The sequence below is a fragment of the Xiphophorus couchianus genome, chromosome 9, assembly GCF_001444195.1.
Source record: "Xiphophorus couchianus chromosome 9, X_couchianus-1.0, whole genome shotgun sequence".
Classification (NCBI taxonomy): domain Eukaryota; kingdom Metazoa; phylum Chordata; class Actinopteri; order Cyprinodontiformes; family Poeciliidae; genus Xiphophorus; species Xiphophorus couchianus.
The window spans coordinates 22,454,390-22,474,130 of NC_040236.1; the positions used below are offsets into that span (position 1 = coordinate 22,454,390).

The window sequence follows — 19,741 nt, forward strand, 5'->3', positions numbered from 1 at the left end:
ATCACCTACTCACAGCCATACATTAGCATAATGCAAAACATAAAGCCCAACCCGACTGGCCCAGAAGGAATCAGCATGGATTTAATGGGCCGCACTCAGAATAAATATGAGCTTAATGAACTTATAGTTGTTTTTTAAAAATTTTATGTAAGATGAAATCACCCATGGGTCTAATTGGTGCTGCTACCTGCCCTGCATATTTAGCATGTGCACCTATACACTCTGCATGTTAATCCCACAGTCTGCTGAATAAAAGAAGCTTGAGTGTGTACGATGCACTCGCTCTCTTAAAGAAATAATATGCTAAATTGTATGTGACAGCCCCTTAAAGAGTAGAGTTGATCATCATCGCTGCATAACTCCAACCGTCTGGACCAAACTCAAATGCCAAGGTGGTGTTTGGATTTTCAAACTGAATCTGAAAAGTGTAAATTGTGTTTGTATTTTGCCATCTTTGATGCTCTTGAGTAAAACATCAGAAGGTCCGCGGTTCAGGTAAAAGTTGTGTGCTCCTCAAATTCATGCAAAAAGTGCTCAGAAGAGAGAAATTGTTTTTCAATAAAAAGCGACGGTCTGGTTCAAATTTCACAGAAAGCCAAACATTGGACACATACATTTGTGGAAGCAGAAAGCGCACTGTTCAGGAGAAAAGCAAAAGGACATTTTTTTGGCATATTTTATAACACATAACAAAACAAAGAACAAAAGAAAAATACCCTTTAAATACTCCATCACTTCTAAAACCTACAGCATCACCTCCACATTTTGGTACGTCTCCCAAGATTTGATATTCACTCCCCTCTCTGTGTTTTTCTCTCTAACGCTCCAATCTGTGATTGATGGCACCAAATGACATCAGTCATTTGGCGTCGACTCCGGCCCAACCAAACGGAAAAAAGCAACTTAAACTGAGCTAAATCTTTGACAAGCAGATGTGAGCCAGATGTCACTGCAGCAGAGAGACACCCCCCCCCCCCCCCGGCCCCAACAAGTAGGGTTTAGCAATCCAACAACTGCAGAAGAGGCGTTGGTGTAATCAAAGGCCGAGCAGAACGGGCACAAAGTTGTTTCTATTAACTAGGATTACGTTTTGGTTTTGTCACGTCGAGTTCCGCAAATCCACAAATTCGTAGGCTCATTTGAAGCAGCATATGTTTTTTTTGCATATGTTATAGAATAAAAGCATTACCTGTTTTCCTCATTATCTAAGAGTTCTTCTGATAGTGTGAAAATTCTTGACTCGATTTTGCTTGACAATCGTCTCAAAGTTGCAGTTACACCAATTTCCAGTGAGTCTTTCCAATCACACTTTTTCCTTCCATCCAACTTTCTAAGAAAACACTTGAGCCAGCAAAGAGCTTTTATAGCTTCAACAATTGTCTTCAAAGTCAGTAGTCATATGGTTGGATGGCCATAATAACTCTATAACATCCAACCATTCATTTTCTAACACCCTTGTCCCTAGAGGGGTCAGGAGAGGTGCTGCCATAAACATAAACATAAAGCCATAAACATCAAAATAATAAAAAAGTCTTAAAATATTTTACTCTACGTGTAATGGATCTATAACATACACATACAGGTTTCGGATTTTTCATTTAGATCAGTTTGATTTTATGACGTACTGTGAGAAAAAGAACAGATGTTTTTTTTATTTTTATTAAGCGCAGACAATCTGGATTTACCTGTTTACATACCACTTTTCTTTCAGTGTGGAGTAATCCAGAATGAATGAAACATCAGTTAGCAGCCTTTCATTAAAGCTTAAATGTCAGCAGCAACATTATTAGACTAGACATTATTAATAGACTAGACAAAATCATCAGGAAAGCTGGCTCTGTACTGGGACTAAGGCTGGAGTCCCTGGAAACTGTGGTGGAGAGGAGGACACTGAAGAAGGTTCTGTCTATTATGGACAATAAACAGCAGCCTCTCCACCACATAGTGGACAGACAGCGGAGCACCTTCTCACATAGGCTGCTCCAGCTCCGCTGTCGTAGGGACAGATACAGGAAATCCTTCCTGCCACATGCCATCTCACTGTACAATAAAAGCTAAATCATTGTTCTGCAATAATCAGTCCAATTTTGCACAACTGCACTGTGGCACACTTGCTGTACATATATTTACATATACATACTGTATCTGCATTTTTTGAATCTTTGCAAGGTCTGCTCTAAGTTGCTTTTTATATTGACAGCATGTCATATTTTATTTTTATTTTGTCTACAATTGCTACTCAGTGGTGGTTGTTGTGTGTCTTGTCTCTATGCTGCTGTAACTGCGAAATAATTTCCCTGCTGGGATGAATAAAGTAATTCTATTCTATTCTATTCTATTCTATTCTGGCTTTATTAGGACTGAGCACTAAGAGCCGGAAGACAGTGCGAGTGAAGCTTTATTGGAATCAGGTACAGAACAAAGTGCACGTTTTTCACATTAGCACAGGCCTTGACATTTGTCACATGAAAAATGGGATAAAAAAAAAAAACTAAAGCAATGCATTTATTAAAAAAGACGACTGGCGGATTGATGAAAACCTAATTAAATACAAGTAAAATGATAACATTTTTAGCATGAACACAAAAAAACTTGTCATTCACTTCAGCGTTATTTATTGCTTCAGGTATTTGCTGTTAAAGCACAGACAGCTTCTGTTTACTTCAATGTCATAATACAATATTTCAAAAAATAAATAAGTAAATAAAAAACTGTGCTAAAGCAGGCATAAGGTCACATGATAAAGTTCGGACATTAAAGCAAATTCAGCTAAAAGTAACGTTTGTATTTTTTGAAATATGGGTGAAAGACCCCATTACATTCCATTATTCTGTTAAAGTGATTCCTTTTTAGAAAAAAAAATATGGATACAATAAATATAGCTTTGTTTTTAAATAGACTGAATGAAAACATCATGGCCACTCATATGTCGAATGCAGATATGGAATGAACAGGCTCAGTTTAAAATGAAATAAAGAACGCATGGCTGTATTTAAATGTCTGAAAATACACAAATAAGAAAACAAAACTCAAAAATTAACAATTTAGGTTTTTCAATGTGTTAAAAATCTTAAATTCACTACATTGCCAGAAGTACTGAGACATGCCATCAACATGCCAATCACCTCCAAAACTGTTCAAATCCAACCAATTAGCATCTAATATGAGCTAGCTTGCTATCAAGCTAACAGTTTGTGTTTGTGGGTCACTTGAACTAAAAGTTTTTTTTAGTAACTTCAATAAAAAACGTGATACATGAATGGAATAAAATGAAGCAAAAGCAGGCTAGTGGTTTTTCCCCATTCTCTTCTTTTTATGATAAATAGGGCTAAGCTAAGCTAAACAAAGCTAAAGACATCAGGTAGTAGCTGTTTTTTTTTATTAATATTGTTAAATATTTCTATTTGAACCAAGGTAATGTTAATTGGTGTGGTCATGACGCTTTTTTCCAGCCACCACATGTCCGTCTTATTTTCATGCCAAAACAGGATTTTTTTTTCTCAAGGCTAATCATCAAGTATGCTAGCTTTTATAAAAGACCAAAGAAACAAACTTATATCTATGAAAAAAAAGAATGTTTTTCTAAGCATAAAACCTTTTTGACTTGCCAGAGTTTAAACTACTTGACTCATTTTCTTTTTAAGCACTAAAACTAGCAACTAACAATGCTGTTGTGCAAGCGTTACATCGATATAAGTGCAAACTTTACTGGCCTAGTGGTGCTATTCTATAAGCAGGGCAAATATACAACTGTCTTAAGCTACTCCCGCACTTACTTATATACACAGTTTAACCTCACAGTTTGGAAACACACCACTTTCGCTTTAAACGTTTCCCACTTTCATCTCCACTTAAACAAAAACTCAGACTGACTAAACTTAATTGAGAACAAGCCACCGTAAATTGAAAAGTAAAAAAAGAAAACGTGAACAAGTAGAGTCCACTACATTAACGTTCTGAACCAGGTTTCAGAGTAAGGTTGTTGCAGGAGTGCAGAGTTCAGTGCATTCATAAGGAGTCATCACACTCTCAAGGCAACACATTCAGCATGGCTATTTGGCTGCTTTTAACAAGAAAGCAAAGTTACATTTGCCTCGGTCCTGTTTCACATTCGTGGACCTCGAGGTTAATATTTACTGTACAAAGACTTTACAAAGATAAAAAGCGGTTTTGAATGATACAGTACAAATGTTTTACTTTGCATAGCATTTGGCCTTGCTTTTCCATTTCCAACTAAAAACTAAACGACAGAATACAAATGCCAAATGCTCAAAATTTAACAAAAAAAAAAGATTAAGTATAACCAAGTTCTGAGTGAGCAATCATAAGTTAATCTTTTAGGTTGGTAATCATACATGTACTAACTCAAGGCAAACATGGCAGCACTTACCCGAAGCAACACACATGCAATAACTTGTAAATATCTTAAAAGAACAACAATTATGGTACAAGGACAAAGTGCTTGGCGTTTGTTGATTAAGTTCTCGTCATCACTGGCCCTCAGTCTAGAACTCACTCGGCTCCTTTAATCACCGGCTCCCTGTTGAGGTATGTGGCCCAGTACACCAGGTTGAAGGTCCCAAAAAGCACGGGGAACACAATCCTGGACATCTTGTCGATCTTGCTCACGCTGTTGTAAGTCTTTTTGGGGTCCGGGGCCTTGCTTTCAGACGGTTTGAGCTGAATAGTTGTGCTGTTTGAAATGGTAGAGATGGACGCGTCCTTGGTGAGGTTGGCTGTGTAGTTCACACCGGCGGAGCAAGTGTTGTTGGGCTTCATGGACAACGCCAATGGGTCTTTTTTCTGCGGAGAAAGAAACAAGCTGTGGTTCTAATAAAACTGTGGTGGTAAATATTGGTAGTACAAGCTAAGGCGATACATGGAACAAAAGTAAAACCTGAAGGTTTTGCACTTGGTTTTGACTAAGGGTCTAGCTGACAGTCCGGTAGGCTCAATTGGGGACCAAATTGCAGCGTTTTACATTTTCAGCTGGTGCAGCATCTCTTTCACACTGAACTGTGTTCAACAAGCTAAACTCTTTGAAAAATAACTGTTCCCCTCCTCACCTGTGGTGGCGCTGCATCAAGAACTACTGAAGGAAACAACACAAAGACATGAATGCAACTTTCTTCCTCACAAAATGGAGTAGCATAATTCTTTAGCAGATGTAGAATTTCTATTGTGTCTTTAGTAAAAGAAAACGAGCCATTTCGCCCGCTAGCGCTAGACGCAAGCGTTTGTTTTGGTTGTATTTACCCAGTATGCCCAGCGCTATTGTTCACTTCCTGCTTTTGGAACGGTCTCCGGTCCACTTGCATTCACATATGCATTCGAACCGCGCCAGAGTTCACTTCAACCGAACAGACAGCGATGTTTTTAGATGGACCAGAGTTGGGTTTTTTGGTCCGCATCCGAGTTCGATTGCACATTCACACCTCCCCAAATGAACCGGACTTTCTAGTTCGAGTAAAGCAGACTAAATGGTGCCGGTGTGAACCTTAAAAAAAATGTACATTTTCAAGCATTTTCCACAAATGTTTCTCCTGATGATGCTCATTTTCTAACAGCTCAGCAAGTTTTGAACAAACCTTTGAACAAACCCAGCGTACATACCTTGGGCTGTTGGGCCTCCATCGCTTTTTTCCCGTCCCAGGCCCAGCTCCTTTTGGTAAAATAATTCACTGTGGCAAATTCAATGAGGGCTGAGAAGACGAAGGCATAGCACACCGCAATGAACCAGTCCATGGCGGTGGCATAGGCCACTTTGGGTAGGGAGTTTCGAGCGCTGATGCTGAGAGTGGTCATGGTGAGGACCGTGGTCACACCTGGCAGTGAGAGAGAAAACTGGGTTAGTCTTAGATACCAGAGTTGTAGTTCTGTTTCTATTACAGCAGATTAAGGCATGGAAAACAGCCGGCTGCGTAGGAGAGTATTATAAACAGATCACGCAGTAGTAGTAAGAAAAAAATAAATAAAATAATTCAGCCTCTAATCGTGGAAAGAACAGCTAAATGTCTCTTTGAAGCTGTGGGAATCCTCCTGCGGGTTCTGATGCTGCCGTTTCAGCTGAAATATTTCAACCATCGCACAGCTCGATGCGTCTTCCAGACTCACCAAAGACAGTCCTTGCTGGCACCGACTCTCGGTTGAGCCAGAAAGAAACCTGGGACAGGATCACAGTCATGAAGCACGGCATGTAGGTCTGGATGACGAAGTAGCCTATCTTCCTCTTCAGGTAAAAGTGAGCCATCATCACTGTGTACTCGCCTAGAGACAACAGAACAGGTGGATTGTTATTTCTCCATGTGCTTTTGCTGTTTATTTAAAACAGTACACTCAACTATAAGTCAGGCAGAAGAGCTGATGGGAAGAATATGAATATAAGAATATAAAAATATTTCTCAGTGTTTAGACAGGAAGCTTGTATTTCAGAACTTTAGAAAAATATCATGGAGATATTTGTTAACTCGGCTCACATTCATTTTAGAGTGAGAAAATGGCAAATGCCTGAAAAGTTATATTTAAACTGTTTGGACATGTTGTAATGTCAGGTAGAGCTGCATACTATAACCTTTATTTAAAAGAAAAAAAAAATCAAAATATGAGTTCCAGTTTGTTTTCCTTTTCAAACTTTTGTTAAGACTTTTTCTCTCTTTTCTTTGTTTTTTTAAGTACTCACTATAGGTTTGAAACGATTAATCAGATTAATTGTGATGTTTCGATTAAGGGAATAATCGTCAACTAATTTAGCAGTCGATTAATCATTAACTGGAGTATTTAGACTCAAAATTTTAAAAAACACCATTTGCTGAAAGAACACATTCAGAGCGGTAATTAATCCAAAATTGTACAAAAACATATCCATTTGCATTTAAGATATGAAAAAAAAAATAACAGCAGACTTCTTTGTCTGTAAATATGTTCTGCCTAGAAATGGTCGTTTTAATTTCACCTGGTTCAAATATCAGTATAGCGTTGCAGACAATAAAAACAAACAAAAAACTCCCTTTTGGTATGCAGACATTAATCAGTTAATCCAAAAAATAGTCAACTGATCAGCTATAAATAATATTGACTTGTTAAAGTCAAGCAGAAAAGCCTGAGCTTTTCACATGTTAATATTAGATGGATTTTTTTTTAGCTGTAGATTCCTCCTCTGCTACACATGATCAAGCATAAACTATAGGAATGCTATATTATTGCATTAAAGGCAAATAAATCTTCACTTTCTTATATAAAAAGAAATGGAATTATTTGTTTATTCGCATCTTTCAGTGTATTTTCTAAAACTGTTCAATGAAAAATCTGTAGAAAGCGACCATTTTAATCTGATTAATCGATTAATTGTCAGAATAATCGATAGAATAATTGATTTTCTACGATAACAGTTAAATCTGGCCCTAATTCGCTGCGAGATCCTCACACGTCTCCCCTTCTCGTCACAGCAGGTTTAAGTTTTGTCACTAAAGTTTTGTTTCTGCTTTGTAAAAAAAAAAAAAACTGGCGGGCCCGGGCGACGTTTAAATCCAAGAAATAACAGGGGTTTATTTTTGTCGTGCTCTAACATTAATATTTGAAACTTTGATCTGATAGCTGATGAAAACCACAACGCTGTGGTTTGTTGGTTTTAAGTTAAGAACATACTCAACCTGTGACATTTCCTTCTCTTCCTCTCATAAAAGCACCTGTGCGGCGCCCGGCCCGCCCAGCAGTCGGCCCGTCCAATAAACCTTCTCTTTCTGGGTCATCCCGCTGGTGAACTCTGGTGACTCAGGCCGCGCTCACAGCCTCACACTGCATGCCCTCTCTGCGCAGTTGCTGCTTTTCCATTCAAGTGAAGCCCAGATTAAAAAGGGATTTTGAAAAAAAAAAACAAAAAACGGGCAGATTTCAATCCTCACACAAAACCACGCTTTCAGTAACTTCCAGTAGAAATAAACATGACTAAGACTGGTATTTACTACTCTTCCCACACTCTCTGTCTAGGATTTTCTCTGTTTTTAATCACGATATTATATGGTAATTATTGTGATTTGAGCTGCAACTAACGATTATTGTAGTAATCGATTAATCTAATAATTTTTAAAAAGCCACATTGTACAGATTTTTCACTTGACCACTTTTATACATTATTAGAAATACATTAAAGGACACCAATACAAAAATAACTTATAAAGGTTTTGGTTATAAAAGTATTTTTATCTTAAATGCAAATTTTATATATATATTTTTACACAGTTTTGGCCTAATTACTGCCCTGAATAGGCTTTCTTTTCTTTTAGCTGATGACTATTTCAATAATTGATTAATCACGATTAATCCAATTAATTATTCCAGCCCTCATTGCAATGAAGATAAAAGTGATGATAAAAAAAATTTTGGCAATAGATTGCATAGTTGTGACAGCATATTGCTGCAGTCAAAGCATTTCACTATTAAAAGTGTGATTCATTTATCTTTTTTGTTGGATAGCACACAGTAACTGAATCTCATCACATTTTCAAATGAAGTGATATTTAAAGAAACACTAACTGCGGATAAATAATAATAATAATAATAATAATAATAATAATAATAATAATAATAATAATAATAATAATAATAATGTGTTTCGGTATTTAAACATCATCAGCTACAATTTATTGTTTTATCAATTATTTTTTTCTTTCTTTCTTTCTTTTTTTTTTTACCAAAGTGAACAATAAACAGAATTTGGTTGAATTGTTTGACAACCAGGAAGAAACTGGACCGTATGAAGCCAATTCATATGAATTGGATTGAATTGACTGCTTTCATGCAAAGTGCCCTAAGACAACATTTGTTGTGAGTGCAGCTTTATTAGTAAACTGAATTTCACAGAAAAGTTGCTCTTGCTTTATTTTGTTTAGGTTTTATACAAAAGAAAACCCCACACATTTCTTTATCAGCACATATTTCTTAGCACCATCACTTACAGTGACAGTGGTGATCCCATTTATGACACCGTTTGTGATGTTTTCCGAATGCGACAACGACAAGGCCGCTTTATCCTTTTATTATTATTATTTTTTATTAAATTGTGCTGCACATGCTGCCATTAAATATCTGCTTTCCTATCATATTATCTGACATTGACCAGAGTTCTCTCCTTTAAATGAGTGATGTATTTATTTTTACAAGGAAAGAAAAAGTAGGTTGTTGGAGGGAGGGAGGGAGGGGGGAGAAATATCATTGTATCCTGTTAATCAAGTGAAGATTGCATTTGAATGATTTCCTTGTTTTGTGAAATCCTGTCGAGCCGCCGAGTCTGATAAACTATAGAAAATCCACAGATGACTGCTGCTTTCTCCTGGCAAAGTCGGATTTTTCTGTCTCGCTAATCCCTTGTCACAATCTGCACTCTCTCTCTCTTTCGATGTGCAAGCACCACGTACGTGTGTGTATGTGTGTGTGTAACACAGTCCATCCCATTCTGTCAAGCCGGGCCACTCTTGATTGGGGACGTTCATCCTCGCCTCGCCTGAGCGAGAACGCCGAATTGGACCTGGCTCGGCGGCGCTGATTGCATGCAGGTGCGAAGTGAGGGTGAAGGAGAGCGAGCGAGAAGGGGGGGGGACGTGACGGGACGGGAGCAAAGTTTGGACGGTGCGAGCGATGCAACAAGCGGCATCATGTCTTCGGTGAAAGGAGTTCCCTGGTTGCCTTCGCTCTGTGGACTGTTAGCCTGCAGACCCGCTCTGGGGGGCCACGGCGTGGGGGTCTCTGCTGTGATCTGACCTGACCTGACTGAACCTTCTGGGACTGAAAGTGGATGGAAGCCTCCCGGGTGTAAACAAACAAACAAAAGATGCGGTTGTGGTGGATTTTACTGTTTGGGTTCTGGAGCGTCTGTGGGGAGCTACCATTCATAGCGGAGAACAACGCGGCCATGCTGGTCAACTGGTGAGTACAGATCCACGCCATCTGTTGAGCTGTGATCTGGAAGCAATATCATGCATTTAAAAAAAACAAATAAATAAAAAGAAGTTTGTCTATCACAACTTATGCTCCTGCAGCCGTATTTGCATCCAGTGTGGTTGAACCGGTGAGACCAGGGGGTCACTGCCACCACGTGTGCGCCCAGCACACTGCTGAGCTATTCTGGGCCCGCTAAGGAGGGTTTGAACTCCAGATTAGCTCGGCTAATTAAGCGCGTGCTAACTCCGGGTGACTCGCCTTCCCTTTTTAGACAGCGTTTTGCTGCGTGTGCAAACGGACCGCACTCTTCAGAACTTGCTCTGATCCAGGGTTTCCCACCCCAGTGAACACGCAACAGATTTGTCTCCGATTTAATGCGTGTGATCATGAAATGTGTTTCTTTCATACATCAAACGGGGTATAGCACCTCTGTTTACATCTTTGGGAAGCCCCTCTTCCTCTCCCCTCCTCCTTTGTGACAGAGTAACAACCAAAAACCAAAAGTATTATTCTTTACATAAGGGAATTAAGCAGATGCTGTCCAACCCCTCCGTCGCCTCCACAGCAGCCAATCCCTGCGCTGTGATGTCACTGGGTAAAAGCACAACTGATGGGCCTGCATACGGATTAACCCTACAGACCCAGAGGCTAAGACCACGGATAAGTGATTTTTTTTTGTCCCCCTCCCCCATTGCCCTACCCGCCCCCTCCATGCGTCTGCCACCTCTCCTCCTGACAGCCCCAGAGACAGCTGGCTGTGTGTGGGAGGCGCGCTCAAATCCTGGAGATTCATTCATTGTCCCCTCTCTCTCCCCCCACCCCTCCTCCTGCCCCTTATCCAGCTTGATTTGAAAACATTTCCTTTCCACAGCAACTTTAACGGAGCAGGCTGCAATAACGCGGAGCGTAACGATGATAATAAAAGCCACGTCCAGGCCAGAGCTGCTGTACGACTGCTGAGCGACTGAGAAAATGGGGGGGAAGCTGGCTGTTTTACTTCCTCAAGGTTCTCGCCCATTATCCCACAATTTTGAATAAAGGCGGTGACCCTAAAATACCTAGATTTTTATCACATCCAACATGTGGAACAATTGAATCCATTTTCAACAAATATGTGCGTTCTTACATTTGGTTTAAACTTTTGCTTTGCGGTAGGTTCATGTCAAGATCATGAACAGATCATTCCTGCTTGTGTCCAACAGACTACAAAACTCTGAATGTCTTTATGTTGGAGTTTACTCTGGACTCGTTTATAGTCACATATTTCCATGAACATTCTTGCTCTTCTTTCATTTTGTTTATTTTATATTTAGGTCATTCTAAAATCCTTTCTAATTTTACACTTGTGCTATACACTTTATATTACAAATTGCTTTGTTTGTATTTGCTAATATTTCACACTTTGCAATGTGAATAGCTTGTCAACAAACAAGCAGTTTCCTCTTGAGGATCAATACGGTATATTCTGAAGGTACTGAAATGGTCGGTTGTGGCAGACTGTATGGACAAAACCCATTAAAATGCAGTAACAGGGTTTCCACTAAAACACTTTCTAAGTCCGGTGGTACAGGCGGTAGAGGGCGTTCAGCGGCCCGTTACGCTTTGTGTTTAAAAATGTTTAAAGTTGGCAAGAAAGCTAAAAAATACGCTTCCAACCGTTTCACCAAAGAAACTCTTTAACCCATCTTTGCTATCACTGTTACTGGTGTATAAAAATAAACATAAACAATACTTAGCCTTGGGGGGCTAAGTATAGCCTGGTGGCCCGCCAGGCTTATAATACACCGAGGGAAGCCCTAAATAATAAATAGCCGTCTCTGTATTCAGAGAGTGTTAAATATTACTGAACATCTTTTCACAGTGATGTAATGTGGCAGTATACAGATAAAAAAAAACCCTGCATGGATTTGACTGGTAAAATAACATTTAAGCAGACATCTGTTATCTTGATGGCTGTATTTACGCAGCCATCTTGAGTTTAGTGGGGCCACATTAATAGGTATTGTGGGCCAGATTTGGCCCATGTGCCTTGAGTTTGACACATGCTTAGGACTGGACAATAAATCAACAACAATAGACATCTACATCAATATACCAATAGATAATGCATCTGATGGAATGTTCAATAATTTCACTGAACTCCGATCCAGAACCGCACAGCATTCTGGGAGATGTACGCACAGGAAAGGCTTTAGCTCCCAAGTTCCCAAGTCTTAAAGTCTTAAAATTAATTGAATTTGTACATTGTGCCATGATTCCACTCTTGAACTGGACCGCCCCAGTAAACCAGTTACCAGACGTGAGCAGCTCTGAATGATTTTAGCTCCCTATTCCAAAGCAAACAATGGGATGTTTACTTAGACTTAGACTTAGACTGACTTTATTGTCATTTTGCATGCACAGGGTGTATATAGAACGAAATTTCGTTGCATACGGCTCAGGACAATGTTTTGAGCTTCCAAAACATTGCGGGTTTACGGGTCTTTGGGTGTAAAATTGCTCCTTTTAGCTTCTTAAGGGAAATTTCTATTAGATTGAGGTCAAAGCCTTGATTTGCCCACATAAGAATATAAACTGTATTCTTTAATCATTCTTTGGCAGATTAAACTGTGTGCTTAGGCTCACTGTCTTACTGCTTGGCCTATTTTCTCCAAAGACTTGTTTCAGTGTCTCAACATTTTGCTTTAGAGTACAGTGGTATAAACCCGGATGTGATGTTCCAGCAATGGCAGCAGGTTGTTGGGGCCAAGAAGCAGCAAGGCAAAGTACAAGGTCAAGGAAAGAGCTGCTCTTGGAGATTTTCCTCTCTCCAAACATGACACATCCTCTTTGGTTTGTTGTGTGCTGCTGGGTTTATAATTTTAAAAATGTTTCGCCAATGTAAACCAGAAAAGTGTGGGGTGCATTTATATTCATTCTTCAGTCTGATAAATGAATCCGTTTGCACCAACAGACTTCAGAAATCCCCTTATCAGTAAGTGGAGTTCACCTGTGTGCCATTTAATCTCCATGCATGTTCTGTACAGCGACGCAGAGATAGAGGAACGCAGCTGACACACCAGGGCGAGTTGTGGAGAAGTTTGTTTTATGTTACAAAACAACGTCCCGCGCTTTGAACACCTCACAGAACGCCGATCAATCCATCAGCAGACAGAGAGCAGCGCAGCGACCAACCTACCAAAACATGGCCGTCTACCCAGTGCTTCTCAATTCCAGTCCTCAGGCCCCCCTGCTCTGCATGGTTTAGATGTGCCTCTATTCCTGAACAGCTGATTCAAATGATTGCATGACCATCAAGTGCTGCAGAAACCTGTTGATCACCCATAGATTCAATCCAGGTGTGTAACAGAAGGGAAACACCTAAAACAGGCAGGGCAGGGGGGCTTGAGGACTGGAATTGAGAAACACTGAAAACTGAGAAAAAGGGCGAGGAGACCATAAATGCTCCCACATACTTCATCCAACTTCATCCAGGAAAATTTTGTTCGCAGAGCAGCATGCGCCCACTGAACTGGACACCAGGCCAGGTTCTAAGCTTTACAGCTGGAGTGAGTTTGCGGTTTGTCCGCTGTACCCCGACTGGTGTAGATCTCCTCCGTTCCCGCCGTCTGGCCGATCAGGTGATACTGGTTGAGCCTGGAGCCTTCCTCTGCCACCACCACAGACTTGGCTGCGTCCTCAGTCCACTTGTAGATCACTTCTGAGACAGGATAGGCATCTAGGAGAGAGGAGACATTCTTACAGGTTTATAATCGAATATGTGGATTGCTCAATGTCAAATCCATACAGAAGCATGGAGTCAGTGAAGATTGGGTTTAGACTAAGGCTGTCGACGTTAACGCATATGACTGATCGCATACGACAGTGAAGATTAATCGCGTTACCTATTTTGACCTAAAAGCTTCTCTACCGCGAAGGGTTACCTGCTTTACAGCAGCGCTGTCTTGTACTGCGGTCAGCAATGCAGAGTCACAAACACAAGTGGAAAAAGGAGCAAGGAGAGTCAGACTGGTGAGCTCAGCGGCAAGGTTTTCTCTTAAAAACACCTTCATGTACGTTTGGATAAAACCACTAATGTAGTGTAATATTTTCCCATGCTGCAATATTATTGCAATAGTTCATCATTATTGCAGTAATGAATTGTCCTTCCACCAAAGCACAACAGGTTTACAGTACGTTTGTCACAATAAGCGATTAATTAATTAATTGCATGATAAATTAAAATGAGCTTGATTGTTTACATTCGGATAATTAATATTTTTTGAAAGACAATTTTGTTCACAGAGGCTCCATAATCCATTTTACTTATGTTTGTGATTGTAATGTTTCTTGTCCCCCCCCCATTTCATTTCTTGTTCTTGGTTGTGGTGTTTTTATTTTGAATATTCAAAATGTCCTCCGGCTCCAGTGTTGAGTCCTTTACGAAGTTAAACTTTATTAATGTTTAAGAGGGTGACCTTGCATTATTATGCCCATTATCAGTCTACTACTTGAAAATGGTCTCAAAACGACATTTATTGCAATAATTAGTGGGATAATTTGTCGTCAAACAAAATTTCTTATTGTGACTGACAGGCCTGGTTTATAGGTAATATTCCTGAATTACATTTGAAACAAAATTACTTCTTTTAAACCTTCCTGCATATGAAAACATGGAAAACTTAGATGTTTGGTTTGAGGCGAGAAAAGATTTTTCTTTAACATTTTTAGGACGTGTATATTTCAACCTCATAAAGTTAAAAATGCTGTTTAATCGTGATTAATCACGGCGCAAGAGTGTGACTGATCTGATTAAAATTTTTAATTGGCAGCACTAATTAGACCATCAATTATCAAGATGCAAAATATTGAAGCTGCATTTCACAGCCTCCGTCACATTTATTGGCATCCCTGGTAAAGTTTTGTTGAAATTCTTGAAATAATTCACAGTTTTTATTCAGGAAGGTAAACTTCCACAATTAGAAACAATGGTTTTAAAAAGAATTACACTAATTGCTTTTGCTCACCATCAAAGTAAAAAAATGTGACTGAAGCTTTGTTTATTTCCATCTTACCCTTTTGACCTGATCAGTGTTTCTTGACATTTCTGACTAACAAGCCGTAACTTCCTGTAGTAGAAATTTGACATGAACGCAGCATCAGAGCAATAACTAAGACGTTTTAAAGCATCCTGAATTAGGCAAACGAGGCTCAACGAGAGTTCAAGTTGGTTGGAAAAAAGGAAGGGGGGCAAAATAAAAAAAATCCTTAAACTTCAAAGTTCATCTGTAGGAAAGAGCGCCATCTTGATACCAACCCTGAGTGGTTTGATAGGCGGCTACAAGGCTTCCTCTCTTGGTTCATGAAGATATTTTTGCCTCTGTTGAGTTCTGAGGAAACCTTTTGGACTGGAGGCGACACGTCTTCAAGTAACAAGAGAAGACGTCCAGTTGTCTTTTACTTTGGATTATCTTGTCCTGTTTCTCTTCCAAAGGTCCTAAACACCTTGTCGGAGTACACGGCATAATTAACTTAAATGAAACATTGAAAACAGGTTGGCATTAGAGATGCACCAATCCGATATTAATATCTGTATTGATAGATACTGAAAACAATTCTAGATCTGGTGTGGCAATGTTTTATAATTCACTTTGCACTATATCTAAAATTCCTAGTTGCACTTTCTGAGCCATTTGAAAGAAGGTTTGTTGCAGTTTATCTTTTACATGTTTGACCAAAGTAGTCAACCTATTGTTTTTGTCAGTTTCTTTATTATTTATTTTACATTTTCTGTTCTACTCCTAATTGCACAGACTGAACAGATTAAAGTTGTTTTTACATGCTTGACCAAACTTGTGAAGCAATTGGCGAATTTATGTGTGTTTTATTGGTGCAGAACACATGTGTAATTCAGTACGTTTATCTCTGTTTAGAAAATAAACATCTCAAGTCAATTCAGTGCTGTTTTTCTGTATCGGATCGTTATCGGCCGATACTAAACCTCAGGGGTCTGTATCGGTATCCGAAGTGGAAAAAAGTGAATCAGTGCAGCCCTGGTTGACTTCATATCTTTCAGTAGAATATTAACCCAACAATATTAACAAATCAACCTTCTTCCACTCTCAATAATATAAAACAAACAAAAAAAACTTGCGGGTTTATCTTATGAGAGGATTCTCTTGTTATGCTGTGGTTTACCGTTGGATAAATCTTACTTTAAGCCAAAACCTAACAGCATCTAAGATTTCAATATTAGCTTCACCTCCTCCACTAATAGACGTTACATAAAAACTGAGCTGCAAATCACCTCTCCAAATGTCAGTGTGTATTCACTATATATTTACATGCTCCATAGGAGCATCCTTTGAGGGAAAATAAAGTTCGATGAATGATGTATTACGTGAGCGTCATTATGCAACGGGTATGTTTCTCACAATTTTCAAATACTACAGGTGCGCTGTAATATTTAATCCTGTGTTCAGCAGATGAATTAATGCCGATCCATCCTTCTGCCCTGACGTGGAGCTTAAAACGCACTAATGTCATGGATATTTACTCTTAGCTTCACAGATATACTCATAACTACCATAAAAAATGTCCAGATTTTGTGCAAATAATATTCTTATTTGACTGTAGGAACATTCAGCTGAAATGCTCTGTTAAAATACTGAATTAAAAAAAAACAGTAAAAAAAAATATATATATATTATATATATATATGTATATATATATATATACACTGCTCAAAAAAATAAAGGGAACACTTAAACAACACAATATAACTCCAAGTACATCAAACTTCTGTGAAATCAAACTGTCCACTTAGGAAGCAACACTGATTGACAATCAATTTCACCTGCTGTTGTGCAAATGGAACTTTGTACAGAACAAAGTATTCAATGAGAATATTTCTTTCATTCAGATCTAGGATGTGTTATTTGAGTGTTCCCTTTATTTTTTTGAGCAGTGTATATAGTACAGACCAAAAGTTTGGACACACCTTTTAATTCAATGAGTTTCCTTTATTTTCATGACTATTGACATTGTAGATTCACACTGAAGGCATCAAAACTATGAATAACACATGTGGAAATATGCACTAAACAAAAAAGTGTAAAACCGAAAATACCCCTTATATTCTAGTTTCTTCAAAGTAGCAACCTTTTGCTGTGATTACTGCTTTGCACACACTCTGCATTTTCTTGATGAGCTTCAACAGGTCGTCACCTGAAATGGTTTTCACTTCATAGGTCAACCTGCCCTGTCAGGTTAATAAGTGGGATTTCTTGCCTTATAAATAGTCATGAAAATAAAGAAAACCCATTGAATTAGAAGGTGTGTCCAAACTTTTGGTCTGTACTGTATATATATATATATATATATATATATAATAAAAATCACTAAGGTTGTCCAGCTGCATCACTTACAGAAAACCTTCAAAAACCGAGGAAAGCAATGCAAGAGGCTGTAAGCTTTTAGGTTGGAAGGCATCTAATTGAAATAAAACAGTACAAAAGTAAAACAGTCAAGTTTTCCTTCATTTTCCTTCAACTTCATTCAAGATGAAAAATAGCCATACCTACTATTGCATTTCACATTATAATAACCACTTACAGTATTCTCTACTGTTGTACATAATCTGGAACCCAAAACCTTGGGAAAAACTAAACCGGCAAATTTTATTACCAGCTGGATTATCATTGCTTTGGTGTGGAGTGCTCTAAATAATGTCTTGAACATTTATTTTCCTGTTGTAGTGACAAAAACAAATGTTTATTCCCTCCTCTGAATGGAAGTGCTGGATTGGTGTCTAGCATTCTTTGTCGTTTTGAACTGAACGGTGACATCTTTAATGTGATGGATTAGAGCAACTGCATTAATGGTGTGTTAGCATTGCTGTCAGTTTGCTAAGATTGACCATCTTAATGAAAAAGAGGCTGTAGCAGGACTTCTAAAAACAAATGCAAAATGTCTACAGTAGACCTTGAAACAATGTTTCTGCGTAGTCTCATGTTTATCTTCCCTCTGATTTCCAAATTGCATAAATTAAAGTTACACCAGAATCCTCAAGGTGACGACCTCTTGGATTAAGTTCTTTTTTTTACAAAGTAATTTAAAAATACTTAATTTCATGGCAATTACAAATTTAATAAATAAATAAATATAAATAAATTGTTCTAAAGTTATCTGACTGCTTCTATACGTTAATTCTTGATGTTGCTAAATATCTTTAGCTAAAACAACAGTATAACTTTGCAAATATTAACTGAACTAAAGGGTTCAGTTAACCTTTTATTTGTAAGAACATAGAGATGGTCGAAAACAGAAAGTTGTGAGAGGGAAAGCAGACCCGGCCATTATGAACTAACAGAAAAATAAATAGCAAAAGAAAAAAATAATTATAATAATAATCATACCCTTTCACAAAGTCACTTAAGTTCTAATAGTAACATAAAAGGCAGGACAAAATAGGCATCTAACTGAAGAGTAATGTCTATAGTTTACAGCCTAATGACTCAAAAAGGCCTAATAAATTAAAACATGCCTTTCAAAATTTCACTGATTCTGTTGTATACATGCAAAAAATGTCTAAAGCATTACATTTAAAAATAGCCAAGCTGCTTTAAGTTCTTCCTTTGGCCTTCATGTACCTATTTCTATATAACGTTTGGTCAAAGTTATTAATAGCCACTGTGAAGGGACAGCATTAGAGCTGCAGGTTGTAGACTCCTGGGTTAAGCCATTACATAACGCGTCTTCAATCTGCACTACAAATAAGACGCAGTCTTGACCTACAAAGCATTTGGACCTGTTGAGTAATGTCTCAGATAAAATGGTAGACCAGATAAAAAGCAGCACATGATTTAATTTCCATAGTTTGTTTTGTGATCATCACTCAGCCTTAAAATGACACGTTTAGGATAATCCGTGAAAAGTTTTGCTTCACCACAAATTCTGGACAAGTACAGCAAAGTGCGCCTCGGAACCGCTGGGACAGAAAGAGGTCAACGTTCATGGATTTGGAGCGCGTTCATGAGGCAGAGAGTCTCGTTTCGCAGCTCGCATCGCTTGCAATTTTGTTTTTGCCATGAACTGGAGAACAATTGAGTCGGAGCGCGGCGTCAGCATAGCGAGGCAGGTGCAGCGGCTCCTCCACAATCAGCCGCGCTCCGTAACGACAGAGTCTTTCACGGCCTGCGTTCTACGAGACATCATGCTGCTCATAAGAGAAATGCGAAACGTGCTAATTAATGGGAAAATTCCTTCACGTTTCGTTTTTCTCTGTGCAGGGATCGGTTGCATCGCTTTTAACCCTTTTATTTCAGATTTAACAATCATTTTGACTTTAGTAAAAAGTTACAACATGGTGTCTTGCTTGGCAGCATGGTTAGAGGCTGGACAAACAGACCAGCATCCCTGTTTTGGCTCAAGCATCAGTTTTGTGGCCATTTAGGATCATAAAGGTAAGAGTGTTAGATTCCAAGCAGCAGTTCTTAAAGGCTTAGAATAATAATAAAAAAACATGCTGTCATGCATAATCTGTCTAAGGTATTGACAGACGTTTTAAAACTGAACTATGATAATTTTGTTAAAAGACAAACAAAACAAAAACAGCAACATAATTGTTCTTATCCATTTACACTGTGAATTAAATTATGCAGTTAATTAAGCAATCCATGTTTACTCACAAATGGACATTTCCAGGTTTTAAATTGGAAAAGTAAATCAGAGGTTCGTTAGGGATAAATTCCGATCTCAACTCTCCAATCTGAAAATCCAAAATGGCTCCCTTGCATATAACACCTGTGTTAACCTCAGTTTTGAA

General features: G+C 38.6%; 1 protein-coding gene across 2 annotated transcripts in view; it reads right to left on the reverse strand.

Annotated features, from left to right (window-relative positions):
• Positions 1-2,380: 2,380 nt before the first annotated feature.
• The window catches only part of gabra5 (gamma-aminobutyric acid type A receptor subunit alpha5), a 34,584-nt gene continuing 17,223 nt past the window's right edge, over positions 2,381-19,741 (reverse strand). For both annotated transcript variants that reach the window (XM_028028366.1, XM_028028367.1), the window contains exons 7-10: positions 13,511-13,654; positions 6,115-6,267; positions 5,614-5,825; positions 2,381-4,803 (exon numbers count right to left, since the gene is read on the reverse strand). In XM_028028366.1, the coding sequence (XP_027884167.1) occupies positions 4,513-4,803; positions 5,614-5,825; positions 6,115-6,267; positions 13,511-13,654 (800 nt within the window). In that variant the 3' untranslated portion in view covers positions 2,381-4,512. The remainder of the gene's footprint in view (positions 4,804-5,613; positions 5,826-6,114; positions 6,268-13,510; positions 13,655-19,741) is intronic.